Source organism: Mercenaria mercenaria, chromosome 9 (genome assembly GCF_021730395.1).
Source record: "Mercenaria mercenaria strain notata chromosome 9, MADL_Memer_1, whole genome shotgun sequence".
NCBI lineage: Eukaryota > Metazoa > Mollusca > Bivalvia > Venerida > Veneridae > Mercenaria > Mercenaria mercenaria.
Genome location: NC_069369.1, coordinates 48543679 through 48559874, shown reverse-complemented (window position 1 = coordinate 48559874; position 16196 = coordinate 48543679). Strand labels below are relative to the sequence as shown.

Sequence of the window (16196 nt, the reverse complement as noted above, 5' to 3'; positions counted from 1 at the left end):
TGTAATCAGTAGTACTTCATGTGCACAACTTAACGTTTTGAACAACTTTCCAAGTTTCAAGACTCCAGGTAAGATATGTGCATACAAACGTTTAGGCCATTAGCTAAGTATAGGGCGACAATTCTGGTTTGGCTAAGTAAATAAGTAAAGTCATAAACAAAACCCTAGATGCACTAGATACTTTTTGAGAGATGGGCGACACGAATTTTAAGTCGTTTATGCATATTTTTGACAAAGTTAAAAAAGGCATAACTTTGGTCTTACTTCAGTAAAGTCCTCAAGAATCTCTAGAGGCACAACTTCATATTCTGAATGACGGTAGGCGGGTGATAAGCCATTGACCACTTTATAGAACAAAACTTCTTCTTCTTATTCGTACGCAACTACACTGTCAGACCAGTAGCCTCGATGAAACTTGACGTTTGGCGCAGATCCTCAATGCCTCCATACAGTTTTTGGTGGATTGAGGTATCTAGCTCGCTCCTGATCATGCCTTTTACATTTCTGGAGTATATGCTCTGTAGTCTGATCTTCCTCACCACATGGACAGGTTGGTGATGGTGCCAGTCTGTATTTCTTGTACAACTGAGCATTGAGCTTGTTGTGCCCTGAGCGAAGCCTGACCAGCACACTTGTTCAGACTGATCAAGGAGATGAAAAGCATCTTCCGCTATCTTTGGTCTCGTTAGTGCCTTGATGATGGTGACTTTCTCCTTGTAGCTCACAGGTGTTGTTGGTTGTTCTGACTGAGCTCCTAGCTTAGCCAATTGGTTTGCCTCTTCATTGCCTGCAAGTCCACTATGGGATGGAATCCACTGAAGTGCTACTTTTCAGGTTATACTCAGGCTCTGCATTCTCCTGGCTAGCTGCGGAGCTTTATTGTTGATCAAAGCTTCCATGACAGACAGTGCATCCGTGCGAAATACGACTGAGGAGCTTTCTTCTGCCAAGTCTTCAATCATTGAGACCGCCTTCACGAGTGCTTCAGTCTCCGCCCTGTAATTGCTGCAGTGTTTTCCTGTGGCTGCATGTAGTGTTTCTCTCTTTCCAGATGGGTATAGAATGAAAACACCTGCTCCTCCACCTTTGATGGCGCATATGGCTGATCCGTCTGTATAGACATGAGTCCATGTTTCCGGAGGATAGTCTTTATTGATCATAGCCAGTGTGAGGCTCTTTCGAATACCTTCATCCTCTTGCTTCCCGCTGTCAAGATGAGGAACAGCAAGCCTCACAGTCACTGAGGACTGATCATTCGCTAGAGGGTTTATAATGTCTTCTCTTTTTAGGGGAGTCGTTGGTATGTTCAGCTCAGTTTTGAACTCTCGATTGAGTTTCTTTGCCTCGCGAACGAAGCTGCTACGTTTGAGCCGATTTTGGGTGTAGCCATTCGACTTGGCTTTCATGGGATGGCCTTGAAAAGACCTGAACTTCTCCGCTTGAAGCAGGACCTTTACATGTTTCCTGTCTTGTAACGGCTGTGTACCTGTTAGCTTTTCTGTAAAGGAGATTGGTGTAGACTTTGTAGCACCTGTCATGATCTGCAATGCTTGGTTTTGAACCTTGTCTAGAGCCTATTGGTTAGTTTTGGCAGTAGTGGAACAGGCAGTTGAGCTATACTCTAAATGGGGTCTCACTGTTCCCTGATATATTATCTTGAGTATGTGCTCATTTGCTCCCCACGTTGTTCCAACAAGTTTACGAATCATGGGCCTTCCCTTCTGCTTGACTAATGTGGGGTCTCCAGGTTAGCCGTTTGTCAAGAGTCACTCCAAGGCAAGTTGCCTCGTCTGCTTCAGTCAGCGAAGTATTTCCCATCTTGATTTTACCCGCCATTTGCTTTGACGACAGAGAAAATAGTGTGGTGGACGATTTCTCTGTATCGATCGAGACATACAAATCCTCAGCCCAAGCTGAAAGCTTGTTGATGGCTTCTTGCATCCTGTGTGTGGCTGTTGTGGCATGTTCGTCCTTATACCATAACACCAGGTCGTCAGCGTCCTACTGCTGGCATGTTCTAAGCATGCCGTGCATATACTACCACTTTAGATTCCATACAGTTAGTTAATTCAGCGCCGGGTTATAGTGATGAATACAGCCAGTCTACTTACCCCTCTGATCCGTAACATGGTCTGTTTATTGTCCGTTCTTCCATCGGTGAAAAGATTTTAATATTACTTGGCATAAACGTTCCCTATATTGAGATGACGTGTGAGACGCAAGACCAAGACCCCTAGTTTCAAGGTCAAGGTCACACTTAGAGGTCAAAGATTAACATTGTATGTTTCTTGTCCGGTCAATAACTCTGCCATTCATCAAGGGGTGTTAAAATTACTTGTCACAATACAATTGTTCCCTATAATAGTGAGTTGGTGTGTCGTGCTCAGGACCCAGACCCCTAGCTCCAAGGTCAAGGTTACCTTTGGGGAACTTTTTTCTCTGGTCACAAAATGATTCATACCTAAACTATTCTGGCATATTTTTCACAGACAACTGTAGCATTCTTGGGCACACTTTGGGGGCGTTTGTCACTAATAATGACAGCTCTTGTTTGAGGTTCAATTTTAAATACTTAGTATATTTTGAGATTTATATATACTTGTATTGTTTCCCTATAAAATGTCAAGGTCAGTAGTGGATGTTTGTCAAGGTATTTTGAAGACGCACCACAAAATAACTGTATTCTTTTGTATTTCCATGATGGTAATTATACATTTTTTGCATGGAGAAAATGATAAATAACAAGTATCTAGTTACAAATTGACAGTGACATATATAAGGCTAAGACAATGTGTTTAATGTCTAAATAAACTGTTAAATTAATGTAGTAGCATGCACGGTACTTATGTATTAAGGTGAGTTTAGACTACACTCTGTTTCTACAGTGTAAGACAGTCATTATTCTATGTTTATAAAACTATAATGAGAAGAAAATGTCATTGACTGAATAAGTTTGCAGATGAAGTTGTGAAAACAGGGCCTAAATTGTCCACCTGTCATCTTGTAGAATAGCTGTATTATACCAGCATTACCAGAATTATTTGCACCAGTTCATGTGGGAGGAAAAAGTAGGTCACTAGGTCTTGGTGGGTCTTTAACATTTCAAGTAATTTCTTGAATACCGATAGTTAAAATAAATACTATAGCCTATTTATTAACGGTTAATGCGAATGCGATAATGTTACACTCTGATAGTAACAAGAGAACTACATGCAGATATAGACTTGTCATAGTACGCTACTGCGGAAAATATAAAGTGGTAGTATTGGACTGGGAATTCATGGCATGGCTGACTCTTGCTCTTCTGTTGTAGAGGTATGACTTAATCTACCTCAGCATGTGACCTCCTACTCCACTCCTCATCAGTTTGACGAGAAGTCCATCAGTCCAGCGCTGCAGATCAATCAATGCTGTAAGCGCGACTTTCTGCTCTTGGAAGGCGTCCTCTATATCTTGCGATAGGTAAGTGGTCTGGTCCTCAGTGGAGCGGAATTGTCTGAAGCCAGCTTGTTGTGTTGCGAGTAGGTTGTAAGTTACCATGTACCACTTCAGACGTGCATTCACAATCCTCTCCATGGTCTTTACAACACAGCTGGATAGACTGATTGGACGATAGTTTGCAGCCTTCTTTGGATCCTTCCCTTTTTTATGGAAGGGGATCATGACTGCTTCTTTCCATATCAGAGGAAGTAGTCCTTGTGTCCGGCTGCAGCTGTAAGTTTCCAGGAGTTTGCAAATTGCTGCAGTGCCTAAATGGGACAGCATTTCATTTGTGACTCCATCTGGTCCAGGAGACTTCTTTTGTCTTCAACTGCCTAAGAGCTGTCTGTAGCTCATGTAGATTAAGACTCTGTTCCATGCATTCTGATGTCACTTGGCTTGTCTGCCTTTCCCTTTTTTCTCTTCGGGCTTCCCTTTGCCGTTCCCTGTTAATAGGAATGTTGGAAACATATTTGTAGTTGGAGGCAAAAGTGTTTGCCGCTTGTTTACCCGTCAGCATTTCACCATTCTCTTTCAAAGCTCTTCCTCTGTGCTTCCAGTTTGTATCTAAGGAATTTGGCCTTGGTTCGCTGTAGAGAAAGGTTACTTTCTTGTGAGGGATTGTTTTCTGCTTCCTTCTTGGTTTCTGATAGCTTTGCCTGTAGATTCTCCACCTCATCACTCCAGTAGGGCTTATAGTCCTTTCTTGCTTTCCTTGGAACGGCTCTGTAAGCAGCCTTTAGTATACTGGCGTTGAAGTATTTGACAACCCAACTGATGTCTCTACCTTCCACTCTAGCCCGCCCGCTTAGCTCAGTAGGTAAGAGCGTTGGTCTACGGATCGCGGGGTCGCGAGTTCGATCCTCGGGCGGGGCGCATGTTCTCCGTGACTATTTGATAAACGACATTGTATCTGAAATCATTAGTCCTCCACCTCTGATAATTCATGTGGGGAAGTTGGCAGTTACTTGCGGAGAACAGGTTTGTACTGGTACAGAATCCAGGAACACTGGTTAGGTTAACTGCCCGCCGTAACATGACTGAAATACTGTTGAAAAACGGCGTTAAACCCAAAACAAACAAACAAACTACCTTCCACTCTGATGTCTTTACAGCGCTCATCACTCAGACTTTTGTAAAAGGTCCATCTGGCCTTCTTGTAGTTCTATCTGGGGATGTTAGGTGAAGTAGAGGCTGTACGGTCCATAGTAAGATGGACTGGGCGATGGTCGCTACCTCCTAGTTTTTCATCAACATCCCGCTTAACATGTCCGTGTATGTCATCAGTACATAAAGCAAGTTCAGGGGTTGACGTTGTTCGCCAGCTTCTGGAGTAAAAGGTTGGGGATCGTCCGGCTTGTTGATGAGGTTATGCTTGTTATCATCTTGCCAGGTCTCCACTTCCTCTCAGATGGTCATATCCCAAGCTTTGTGAGTGACTGTTAAAGTCTCCAACAATGATGAACCTGGTTTCATCAGTTGCAATTTTGTCCAGGGACAGAGCTTTGTCACTTGGAGAGTATATATTCAAAAGTTTCAAGTTGAACTCGTTCTTTCTGAGGCTCAGAACTTGGAACTCGGAGTCATCCATAATTATGCATGTTGGTCTGGACAGCACTGATGTTGTTTCTGACCAATGTCATGAAGCCTCCTTTTCGTCTGTCAATTCTGTCACAGCGAAAACACTGGTATCCTCTGACTTTGAAGGATTTCTCTGGTTGCAGGTGTGTTTCCTGAATGCAACAGACATTGATGTCTTTCTCATGGAGGATATGCTCAAGTTAGCCTTCTTGTTGAAGACACCCTCCGCATTCCAATGCATCAACCTGAAAAGCTGATGCTGATTGGTTCTCCTCCTTGGTATGTTCCTCATTCTTCTCTTTGCATATAGTGGATTGAAGGAGGGGCCCCCAGTAGCTGTGGGTGGACTCTATCGAGGCTCAGAACCCGGCACTGAATCTCCCTGGAGGGACCTCAGAGATTCAGCACCACAGTGTTGTATACCGGATGGCTACGTAGTCATAGCGACATTGCATAGTGCTGTGGTTCGTTAAGAGAGTGCCAATGGCCCAGCATCTCTGTCTTCAACTCTCTAGGTTTTGGTCGGGGTACCTCACCCTAAGTTCCGAGTTCATACCCTACCCTGGGAACACAGGGGCTATTTGTCCCATAGCTGGGGGTCTGTTCATAGGCATCAGGGCGTGTCCACATACCGGTGAGCCTGGCATGCCACATGTCTGGGGGCATACCTCCTAGTCCCCTGCAGTTCTGCCTGAGGCCTCAAGGTGCTCAGTTACCGTGTGCCATGGCGCCATCTGGGAAGCACTGCAAAAGAGCTTGTCTGCAGAGAGGCTACTAGTATGTACTGGCAGGGAAGACTTACGCACTCGGCTTCTTTTTCACCAGAAGGCTAGCCAGCGGCGGAAGCTGAAAGCGGAAGGTGACGAGCACACAACACACCACACTTGTCGCATCAACAGACCAATGCCACAGTATAGAACAAAACAAGGCGATGTTTTTTCGTCGTGCCGTCAGAGGTTCTCAACTGAGATCGAGTAAGAGTTTCTGGATGTTACAGAATTTTGTGGCACCGTTGACTATACGAACAGCCTCGTTCTGGACGGTCTCGATTTCATTCTTTAAAGCATCTGTACAGTTGTCCCAAACAACATGAGAATATTGCAAGAGTGGACGAATAAATAAAATGTACATTCGTTCGAGACAATGTCGATTCAGTAGAAATTTAGGAGATCTCATAATTCCAAGTTTTTTTCAAAGTGATCAAAGTGAGAGATATATGTGAGGACCATCTTAGATCCGAGGAGAAGGTGAGACCAAGATGTCTGTGTTCAGTCACTTCAGTGATTGGTATATTGTTCATACAAATTTGTTTTATTTTTCAAGTTATCTTCTGGAAACGATTTAACTGCTCCGGGTTACTGTGACATTGACCTTTGACCTATTGATCTCAAATTCAAATAAGGGAAATCTGCTGGTCATGATCAACCCCCTATTATGTTTCGTGACCCTAGGCCCAAACGTTCTCAAGTTATCGTCCGGAAACGGTTTAAGTGTTCCGGGTCACTGTTCCCTCGACCGTTGGACCTACTGATCTCAAAATCAATAGAGATCACTTGCTGGTCATGACCAACCTCCCTATCAACTGTCATTATCATAGGCCCAAGCGTTCTCAAGTTACCGTCCGAAAACCGTTTAACTGTTCTGGGTCGCTGTGAACTTGACCTTTGACCTGCTGATTTCAAAATCAAATACGGGTCATCTGCTGGTAAAGACCAACCTTCATATCAACTTTCCTGATCCTAGGCCCTATCGTTCTCGAGTTATCGTCCGGAAACGGTTTAACTCTTCAGGGTCACTGTGACCTTGACCTTTAACCTACTGATCTCAAAATCAATAGGGGTCATCTGCTTTTCATGTCCAACCTTCCCGTCAACCTTCATGGCCAAACATTCTTGAGTTATCATCCGGAAACCGATTGGTCTAATGACAGACCGACCAACAGACCGACCGACAGACCGACCGACTGACATCACCCCTCCTTCTTCGAAGGCGACATAATAATGCGGTAGTACCGCCTGCCTTGCATGTGAAAATTGCTTGTCAGTCTTCCCTACAGACGTTAATATATGTATTGCTGAAGTCAAGACATTTAATCAACAAGAGGGCCATGATGGCCCTATATAGCTCACCTGAGTTTAGTTGCTTGCATGAACAAATTTCTTTGCCAAAGCTTCAAAAACAAAACAAAAACTAGGTGAGTAGGTCATAGTAAAACTTTTTCAAGATAAGTATTGAAATCTCTTAAAATATTATATGGGTGGTCCAAATCTCTTTGCTGTAGCTTCAAAAACAAGAAAGTAGGTCAGTAGGTCTGAGTTAAGAATATTAAAGATGAGTATTGAAATCTGTATCAAAAGATATAAACGTAGTCCAAATGTCTAGCCTGTGCCTTCAAAAACAAGAAAGTAGGTCAGTAGGTCATGATTAAGACTATAAAGATGTGTATTGGAATCTGTATCGATAATTATACATGTGGCCCAAATTTCTATGCCGTAATTTCAAAAACGAAAAAGAAAGGTCAGTAGGTCATGATTAAGACAAAGAACAAAGTCCCATAACTCTGCAGAATATTTTTCTGAAAGAACGTAACATGCACCATGCACAAGTAAGATTGGTACTGATTACTTGTGTGAAGTTTCATTAAATTGTGTGCAATTGTTCGGGAGGTTAGGTGCGCGCAAGATTGCATATGCAGACTCTATGTATATAGCATAGTAACAAAAAACAAAGTTCAATAACTCAGCAGAATACTTATCTAAAAGAACGTAACATGCACCATGCACAAGTAAGGTTAGTACTGATCACTTGTGTGAGGTTTAATTAAATGGTGTGCAAGGGTTCGGGAGTTTAGGCGCGCACAAGATTGCATATGTAGACTGTATGTATATAGAATATTAACAAAAAAACAACAACAAAGTCCCGTAACTGTGAAGAGTGTTTTTCTGAATGAACGTAACATGCACCTTGCACAACTAGGGTTACAGGGTTACTACTGATCACTTGCATTAAGTTTCATTAAGTTGTGTACATGGGTTCAGAAGATTAGGCGCGCACAAGATTGCATATGCAGACTGTATGTATATACATTTAGTATATTAACAAAAAACAAAGTCCCATGACTTTGCAGAATATTTTTTCTGAAAGAACCTAACATGCAACATGCACAAGTAAGGTTGTTACTGATCACTTGTGTGAAGTTTCATGAACCTTTACCCTACTAAATTTCTAAAATGGACTTCCCCATTATTCAATTTAGGCAGTACCAATTCTTATTTGAAGGGATGTTCTTTGAAAATTTACTGACTGAATAGCGAACAGTACAGACCATGATCAGCCTGCACGGATGATCTTGGTCTGCACTGGTTGCAGAGGCAGAATCACTTGCCGCCAGCAGGTAAAGCTAAAACTGTGTGCATGGGTTCAGGAGATTAGGATCGAACAAGATTGCATATGCAGACTGTATGAACATAGTATAGTAACAAAAACAAAGGCCCATAACTCAGCATTTTTGTCTCTGAAAGAACCTTACATGCACCATGCATAACTACTGTTGTTACTGATCACTTGTGTTAAGTTTCATTAAATGTGTCAAGGGAATGAGGAGAATTGGTGCGCACAAGATTGCATATGCAGACTGTATAATATATAGTATAGTAACAAAAAATAAAGTCCCGTAGCTCTGCAAATATTTTTTCTGAAAGTTACTTCTGGTCACTTGTGTCGAGGCGAAAACGCGACAACCACATTATTTGTCGAGTTTTCGAGTCTTCGTTTTGGCGGGGCGAAAACATGAAAACTTAACGCAAGGCATTCAGTAAGTGTATAAATGACATCAAGTACTGAAATCTATGCATCTGTTTCACCCGTGATCTGACCTTGAACTTCATACAATGTGAACTACCACGGCATTTTGGTTAACCGCAAAAAGTAACAAAGACTGTGTAACTTGAAGTGCGTCGTCATCGCGATTTCTTTTTATAATTCTCATGAGCATAGTTTTGCGGTTTAAAACAAAGTCTTTGGTGTTGAAATATGCGATCAGTACATTCCCAAAACTTATATAAATCATATCTTTCATCTCGATTTCAAACTGTTTTATATAATGCTGATTCATGCGTGTGCTTTTTTCTTTTTCAATTAAGCTAGTTGTTACCGGGTTGCAATAGCGTAAAATGCACGTATGAAGCTAATGAAAATTCCCCTTCGCTCGCTTCCAAACCGTGCCCAACCAACCCCTATATAGGGCCAAGAAATAGTGGGTGACCCGTACTCGCAATACAAGTTATGTATGGGTAAGAGGATTCATTATCCGCTCAGCGGGTTTTATGAATTGTCTTACCTTCTTATTGACAAACTGACACTAAGTACTGCTGGTAGATGCAGATCTATCTTATACTGTGTTCCGTACATTGTCATCAAAGTAAAGGATTCCTAGGTATAAATTGAGAGAGGAATAATAAACTAAATACATAATTATAACTTTTGAGGTTTTTGAGAATTGAGGAAGCCTTCAATTCATAATGTCAAACAAAGTGATAACAATCACGGCATTTATTCGTAACCTGGAGATGATATTATCCATATAAAAGCCAAAAACAGCATCAGCTACTTTGTACTTTGTAATTAATTCAAGGAACATATTTTGATTTTATTCTTAATAGTTGTTTCCATCTAAAGAACACATATTACTTAAATTACCTGGTAAACTATGAAAAAAATGGTTGTTCTTATCAAAAAGGGGAGCTTTTTGCATGATCTGTGGAAATAAATCTATCAATAAATTCGGCTATATCCAATTCACAGACCTGATTAATTAAAAAGAATGTCATATCTTCATTGCATACGAAAAACCTAGCGGTGAAAAGCGTATTGCTACCCATGCGCATTAAAGAACAGTTGTCACGCTCTTCCGAGACCGATTGCAACATCTCGGGCATTGCTACCCATGCGCATTAAAGAACAGATGGTCACCAATGTCACGCTTTTCCGAGACTGATTGCAACATCTCGGGCACCATGCAAGGTGCGTGCTAAACACGTGAGTGTCATGATATAGGACGATAGATACGACCATCGAATAAAAAACGCGTTGTTTAACTTTTCTTTAATCTGTTGTTTATACCAGCGTAAAATATATGCATGTTGAAAAAATGGCCTTCCAGAAGATAGTGTCGGGAGGAAATAAAAATTAAGGGAAGGTAGATAAGGAGTTAATCTAGCAATCGGTATATTTATATATTTAGAACAAAGAACTAGATCTATAAAAACTTTGTTTAAAAGCTTTAAATGTACCAATTTTAACCCCCACATAAATATACATCCTCATATTTTCTCAGTTGTCGATCGTGTTCATTTTAAATGTTTTAAATCGGTCATATACGGCCCTGGCAACGCAGAACCAACGATGATGCAATTATTGCACCTGGCACGTGATTTTGTTATGGTTTTATTGGCGACCAATCAAAAAGCATGAATTGATTTTTGTTGACATACCGAGGGAACAAAACCGAAGTGCTCGAATAGTATTTTACTATATCGTAAACATGGCGCGGAATCAAAACATCATGTGTGTAGTATTTATTTGCATTTTTCATGTAAATCCTTTATCGGGAAAGATTTTCAGTCGATCTTTAAGTGAATTTAGGCTTTTCCAACAGCCAAGTGTTTTATTTAATAACGACAACATGAATTTACGGACGAAAAGGAGCAGTAACTCAAGTGAGAATTCTACTACGGACCATGCGGATGTCTTTCATTCACAAAAAAATAATTTGTCCACAACCTCGTTCGCTTTGCACGGGGAAATTGATAATGAGGCCTTCGTACACTGGAGTGGGGAAAACAATGATGTAAGTCTTTATTTTATATGTCTGTGTTTAGAAGTTTATTTAATGCAAGATTTTACCGTAAAAATTTCCATGTTGAGCTACCTATGACGTCACAGACATCGTCTATCAAAATTGATTTAGGATTATCCTAATCGGATAAGGATAGGCTTACATGGAAAACTTTACTGGCAGACCAGTATTAGGTTACTCAGATTATCAATTTCTTACAGGGGTGTATCAAACTTAATATACAGACACAGATTTGGGCATGGGTCTTTAAAGAACAAGTAGCCTTTCTGGATGACTTATGTAAAACTTATAGTTGTCAAAAGAGTTATCACCTGTTCCAAAACGTCCTGTTACTTGCACTACAGAACAAGTAACTTTGGGAAAATATGTGGTCATATTATAAAAGTGTTAAACAAAATGGTCTAGTGTAACCTATATAGAATATTAAAAATATACTTGAAACATACTATTTTTAATGTAATGTTCAATTTGGGCTATATACTACTGTATATAAAAGTATATAGCCCAGACAGAACAGTTTGAAAAATATCATGTTCTGAGTAGATCTACATGACATATATGTATATGTAGCAAACATACATGGTTCAGTTTTTCATTTATAATGTAGTAGAATATGTTCAAGTTCACTTGACCTTTAAGTAATTGAAAATTAAAATTTAGAAATTTTACAAATTTGAGGCATACATGACAATGCCTAGGTCTGTGAAAATAGTTGGATGAGACATCAGGACATCAGTACTTCACAGAATTTGATGCTTGTATTTTTGTTTCAGTTAATGATAAGGAAGTACTTACCCATTGTATTTGCATGTCAACACTTTTTAGTGGGATTTTTTACCCACAGTGTTATAAAATCAAATAAAAACCTCCATTTATAAGATTTGAAAACAAGATAGTGGAGTAAATGTATACTGGTAATTCAGAAATTCTTATTAAAACAATGTTTTATATGACAGCTATTAGTATATAACTGCGGAAATGACAGTTTCATATGTTGAACATTCTTTTATTACTTCTTTTTCCTTATTTGAATACCATTTGCATGTCATTTGCATATTTACTTAACATACTGACTAGACATACATTATATAGAACACCCAAGTTCTATTTTCACAGGTAAATGTTACATTGAAGCAACTGTGTTACAATTATACCAGATTTCTAGATGAAAATTGAAACAACTGGTGAATACAAACATGATAAAAAGTATTGCTACTGTTCTGAACATAATACATATACTAAAAACGCATCAAACTATAAGTATTTCAAGTAACATTATAACATAATATTATAATGGTTAAGTTAGGATGATAACATATTTGTTAAAAAAAATAACTTGACAGCTAGTTTCATACTTAAGTTTTATTGTACTTGAGGAGAGCAAAAAGAAGAAGCAGTCAAATGAGAAGACACTGACCTTTTGTTCAGTTTTTAAGGAAATTAACTAAAGATATTAATTTTAAAGGATATCGGTGAAAAACACTTCTAGTATAAAATTTAAAAAAAAAAAAAAAAAGAAAAAACAAAAAAAAAAAACAACAGAAAGGGAATCTTTATGTTTACAGAATTGTTTTTCTGGTATTGTAAATGTTGTTTAAAAAGGAATTAAGACTAAGACCCTCTGGATTACAAAGTATTATCCAGGCCATCAGTTGCCATCTGATGATCAGAAAATAAAAGACTCCTTCTATTTTGCAATTTAGATTCAAAATGGTAAATCCAGCTGCCATTCAAATAGAAAAGAAAATTATTCAGTAATTAAAGCATTTCATTTTGCTCTTTCTAGGAGAACAGTTTTTTTTCTCTCTATGTGTGTTAATGCCCGGTGCAGTGACATGAATTTTGCAAGATGTACTAATAAATTACAAAAAACATTGCGCAGAAAGGTAAACTGTTGTAACACTTTTAAAAAAAAAATGGAGAAAATCAATAATCTTTTTGCTTTTTTTATCGATATCTAACACTTATTTTCATTTGCTTTATTATTTTGTAATGTCACACATTCTATGCCAAACGTGGTGCAAAATCAACATGTTGAAAAATTTCACCTCATCTGTGAGCAAGTAGCTTTAATTCACTGAAATTTCCTGTCTGTACATACGATATTCATCATTAGAACAGTCTTCTGCAAGCTTAAGACTCCTATGCCAGCTATCTTTCTAGACAATATCCTTTATAAGATTAGGCAGTGTTTTATCTTTTAATTTTTTTAGTTTTAGATTATTTTTATCTGAAAATCTGCATCTGTTTAGAACCTGATATAATTACTTTTAAACAAGATCATCATGATGTAAAATATGTTTGTTCCAGAAGTCAGATAGAATTTTTTTCTTAAATACTGTGGGTCACCATGATCGAGGGATTTGTAGAGACATTGCTTCCTATCAATCCTATTACTTCCGTTAATCCTTACCCTGCTAAATTTTTTTAATGAACTTGTCCATCTTTCAATTTGGACAGTACCATTAATGATAAAAGGGTTGCTTACCAAAAAGATGCTGGCTAAATAGCGAACAATCCATGCAGTCTGATCATGGTCTGCACTGGTCGCAAAGTCAGAATCACTTGCTGCCAGCAGGCCAAGGGTTATAATCACAAAAAGTGTATCACGCAGTAAATTTCAGATCATGGAAGGTATCATATGCACGTCCTTTTACTTTTGCTTTTAATATCCTCCAAAAATCTTTCGCGCGTAGGTGTCGCCAATATGAGGAGGAGGCTGCGGTTATAAAAAGAGATCATCTCTAAATGTAACAGCAGTTTAAAGATAGCAATATTTGTCTGAAAGCTAAACTACTTCACAATTTATTATAATGCATTCATTTCGCCATTTATTATATAGTTTTTAAGCATTTAAATTTATGTGCACTTAAGGTTTAAGGTAATTGAGCTTTACAAAATAGAATTACGCCCATTTTGATATATAAATTATATAATCTTGCATGTGCAGTGTGTTAGTGGAAAAACAAACGTTCCAGTTAAAAGAATGAAAATATTGAACGAATGTTCTAAAATGTGTGCTTGGAAAGAGAATTTAGAACATGCATGACATGTGGATGAATGTACTGTATGCTAATTAAAGTATAGTACTCTGCAGTATATATCATTGATAGATTAAATCAGTGTCTACCATTTTTGTGATGTTTTATGCTTTTTTTTGTTGTTTTTTTTTTTGTTTTTTTTTTTTGTTTGTTTGTTTTTTTGTTTTTGGTGCTATTTTCACACTTTCGTAATATGTCTCTTTTTTTGTGATTCTGACTTAAATTTCTCCTTTCAAATATTCATTGAACCAACAGAAAATGTGAAGGAGCTGCTGCTACTTAAGAATCTGATTTTAAATTGATTGACCACGTGAAAATTATAATTTTTCTGAATATTTTTTAAACATGTCTGAATATTTCTGAACATAGACTGAACACTGTCTGAACAATTTTTAGCCATCTGAATCTTTCTGAACAGAGAGTTTATGTTCTGAACTTTTCTGAATTTTTCTGAACTTGTACTGAATCGTATCAGAATGATTCAGAAATGAATTCAGATAGTTTCAGAAGATGATTTTTTGTTGAGCCCGCTTGCGGAAGCGAAGACATAGTTGTCCAAATGGCTGTTCAGTGTATGTGCATGCGTCCATGCATGTGTATGTGCATCCGCCTGGATTTGTTTGTCCGGACCATAACTTTGACATGCATGCAGCAATCTGGTTTATATTTGGCATGAATGTTAACCTCAGTGAGACGGAGTGTCATGCGCAATCCACAGGTTCCTATCTCAAAGATCAAGGTCACTCTAAGGTCACATTTGGAGGTCAAAGTTTAAATTCAGACGGGCTCGACATGTTGCCCATGGCATCTAGTTTGAACTTCTACTGAAATTTTCTGAAAGACTAAGAAGACTCAGAGAGGTCTGCCCCCAGACATGCGGCATGCAAGGCCCACTGGTGAGTGGATATGTCCCACTGCCCATTGACAGATCCCCTCTGATTCCAGGGTAGGCCTTTTGGCTGGAATCTAAGGGAGAGGTAACCCCAACATAAAACCTAGAGAGCTGAAGACAGATGTACCAGGCCAATTGGCGCTCTCTAACAAACAGTGGTACAATTTAATGCACTTACACCATGACTTGGCGAATGCCAAGAAGAAGAAGAGCTATAATTGTGTCCATGCGACATTAAACACAAAGAAATAAATATTAAAATAAAGTACTGAAGGGCTTAATATTTCTGTATTATTGTCTGAGATTTCCTAAATGTGACTGAACTGATGTCTGAATTACATCTGAATATTTCTGAATTATGTCTGAACATTTCTGAATTTTTCTGAATTGTGTCAATTTAAGCAAGAATTCAGAAATTGGCAAAGAAGGGATTTTCAGACAAATTCAGAAATGTTCAGCAATGATTCAGATAAAAATTAAAAAATATTCAGAATTTTTTTTTTCTTGAGGGTAAGTCTGCTGCCAAAAAAATAAAACCTGTCAGCTGCATATAGTAGCCAAATAAAAGCAAAGACCCTCGTTAAATATTATGTCAGTGTTTACTGTTATGCTATAAAAATAAGTCCGACAGTGGAAGCAGTATTATTATTTCGGTAACTCTCCCCCCCTCTGCCATTTCCCTCTTCCATTCCTGCACATTTTAAATGAAGTAAATATCTAATTTTTGACATTTAAATAATTGTTTTTACAAATGTACCACACAAATACAAATGTTCTGACAAATGCAGGATTACTTTTAACATCTTACTTTGGAGTATGATAAATGAACTATATTAACATTTTTGTCAATTTTTGTAGGTGAAAAAAGTATCTGAGAACAAGTTTATTATAAACCTCCCAAAAAAAAACAGAAAAAAAATAAAGTTACACCTTAAGCAATGTTTCAGTCGTGTTTAATACAAATATTCATTTTAGACACATGTCAGATGACCATATAGCCAGCATACGTGTTTCACAAACATTTGTTGACTCCACAGTTTGCTCTCGTTTTCACTTCTGTTTTGCCAAACAGTTTAGAATAGTAAAGCTAAATGCTGTCCATCCACCTGCTGATGTTTCTTGTGACGTTGATGATTACATGTACAGTGATGATAGGGTGATACTAATCCCCAATGATAACGTGATTCCCGCCGAAACGCGAGGACGAGTCTAATTCATGATAACTGATGAAATAACCATTCATAATGCTTGCACATTACTTGAAACGCAATTATTAGTATTTCTTTCATTTCAAATATCCACTAACTATATGGCAACATAGCTCAGTTGGGTAAAATGCAGACAA

General features: G+C 38.5%; 1 protein-coding gene across 2 annotated transcripts in view; it reads left to right on the top strand.

Moving 5' to 3' along the window:
* Positions 1–10588: 10588 nt before the first annotated feature.
* Positions 10589–16196, top strand: part of LOC123547066 (VPS10 domain-containing receptor SorCS1-like) — a 47352-nt gene continuing 41744 nt past the window's right edge. For both annotated transcript variants that reach the window (XM_045333835.2, XM_045333838.2), the window contains exon 1: positions 10589–10909. In XM_045333835.2, the coding sequence (XP_045189770.2) occupies positions 10604–10909 (306 nt within the window). In that variant the 5' untranslated portion in view covers positions 10589–10603. The remainder of the gene's footprint in view (positions 10910–16196) is intronic.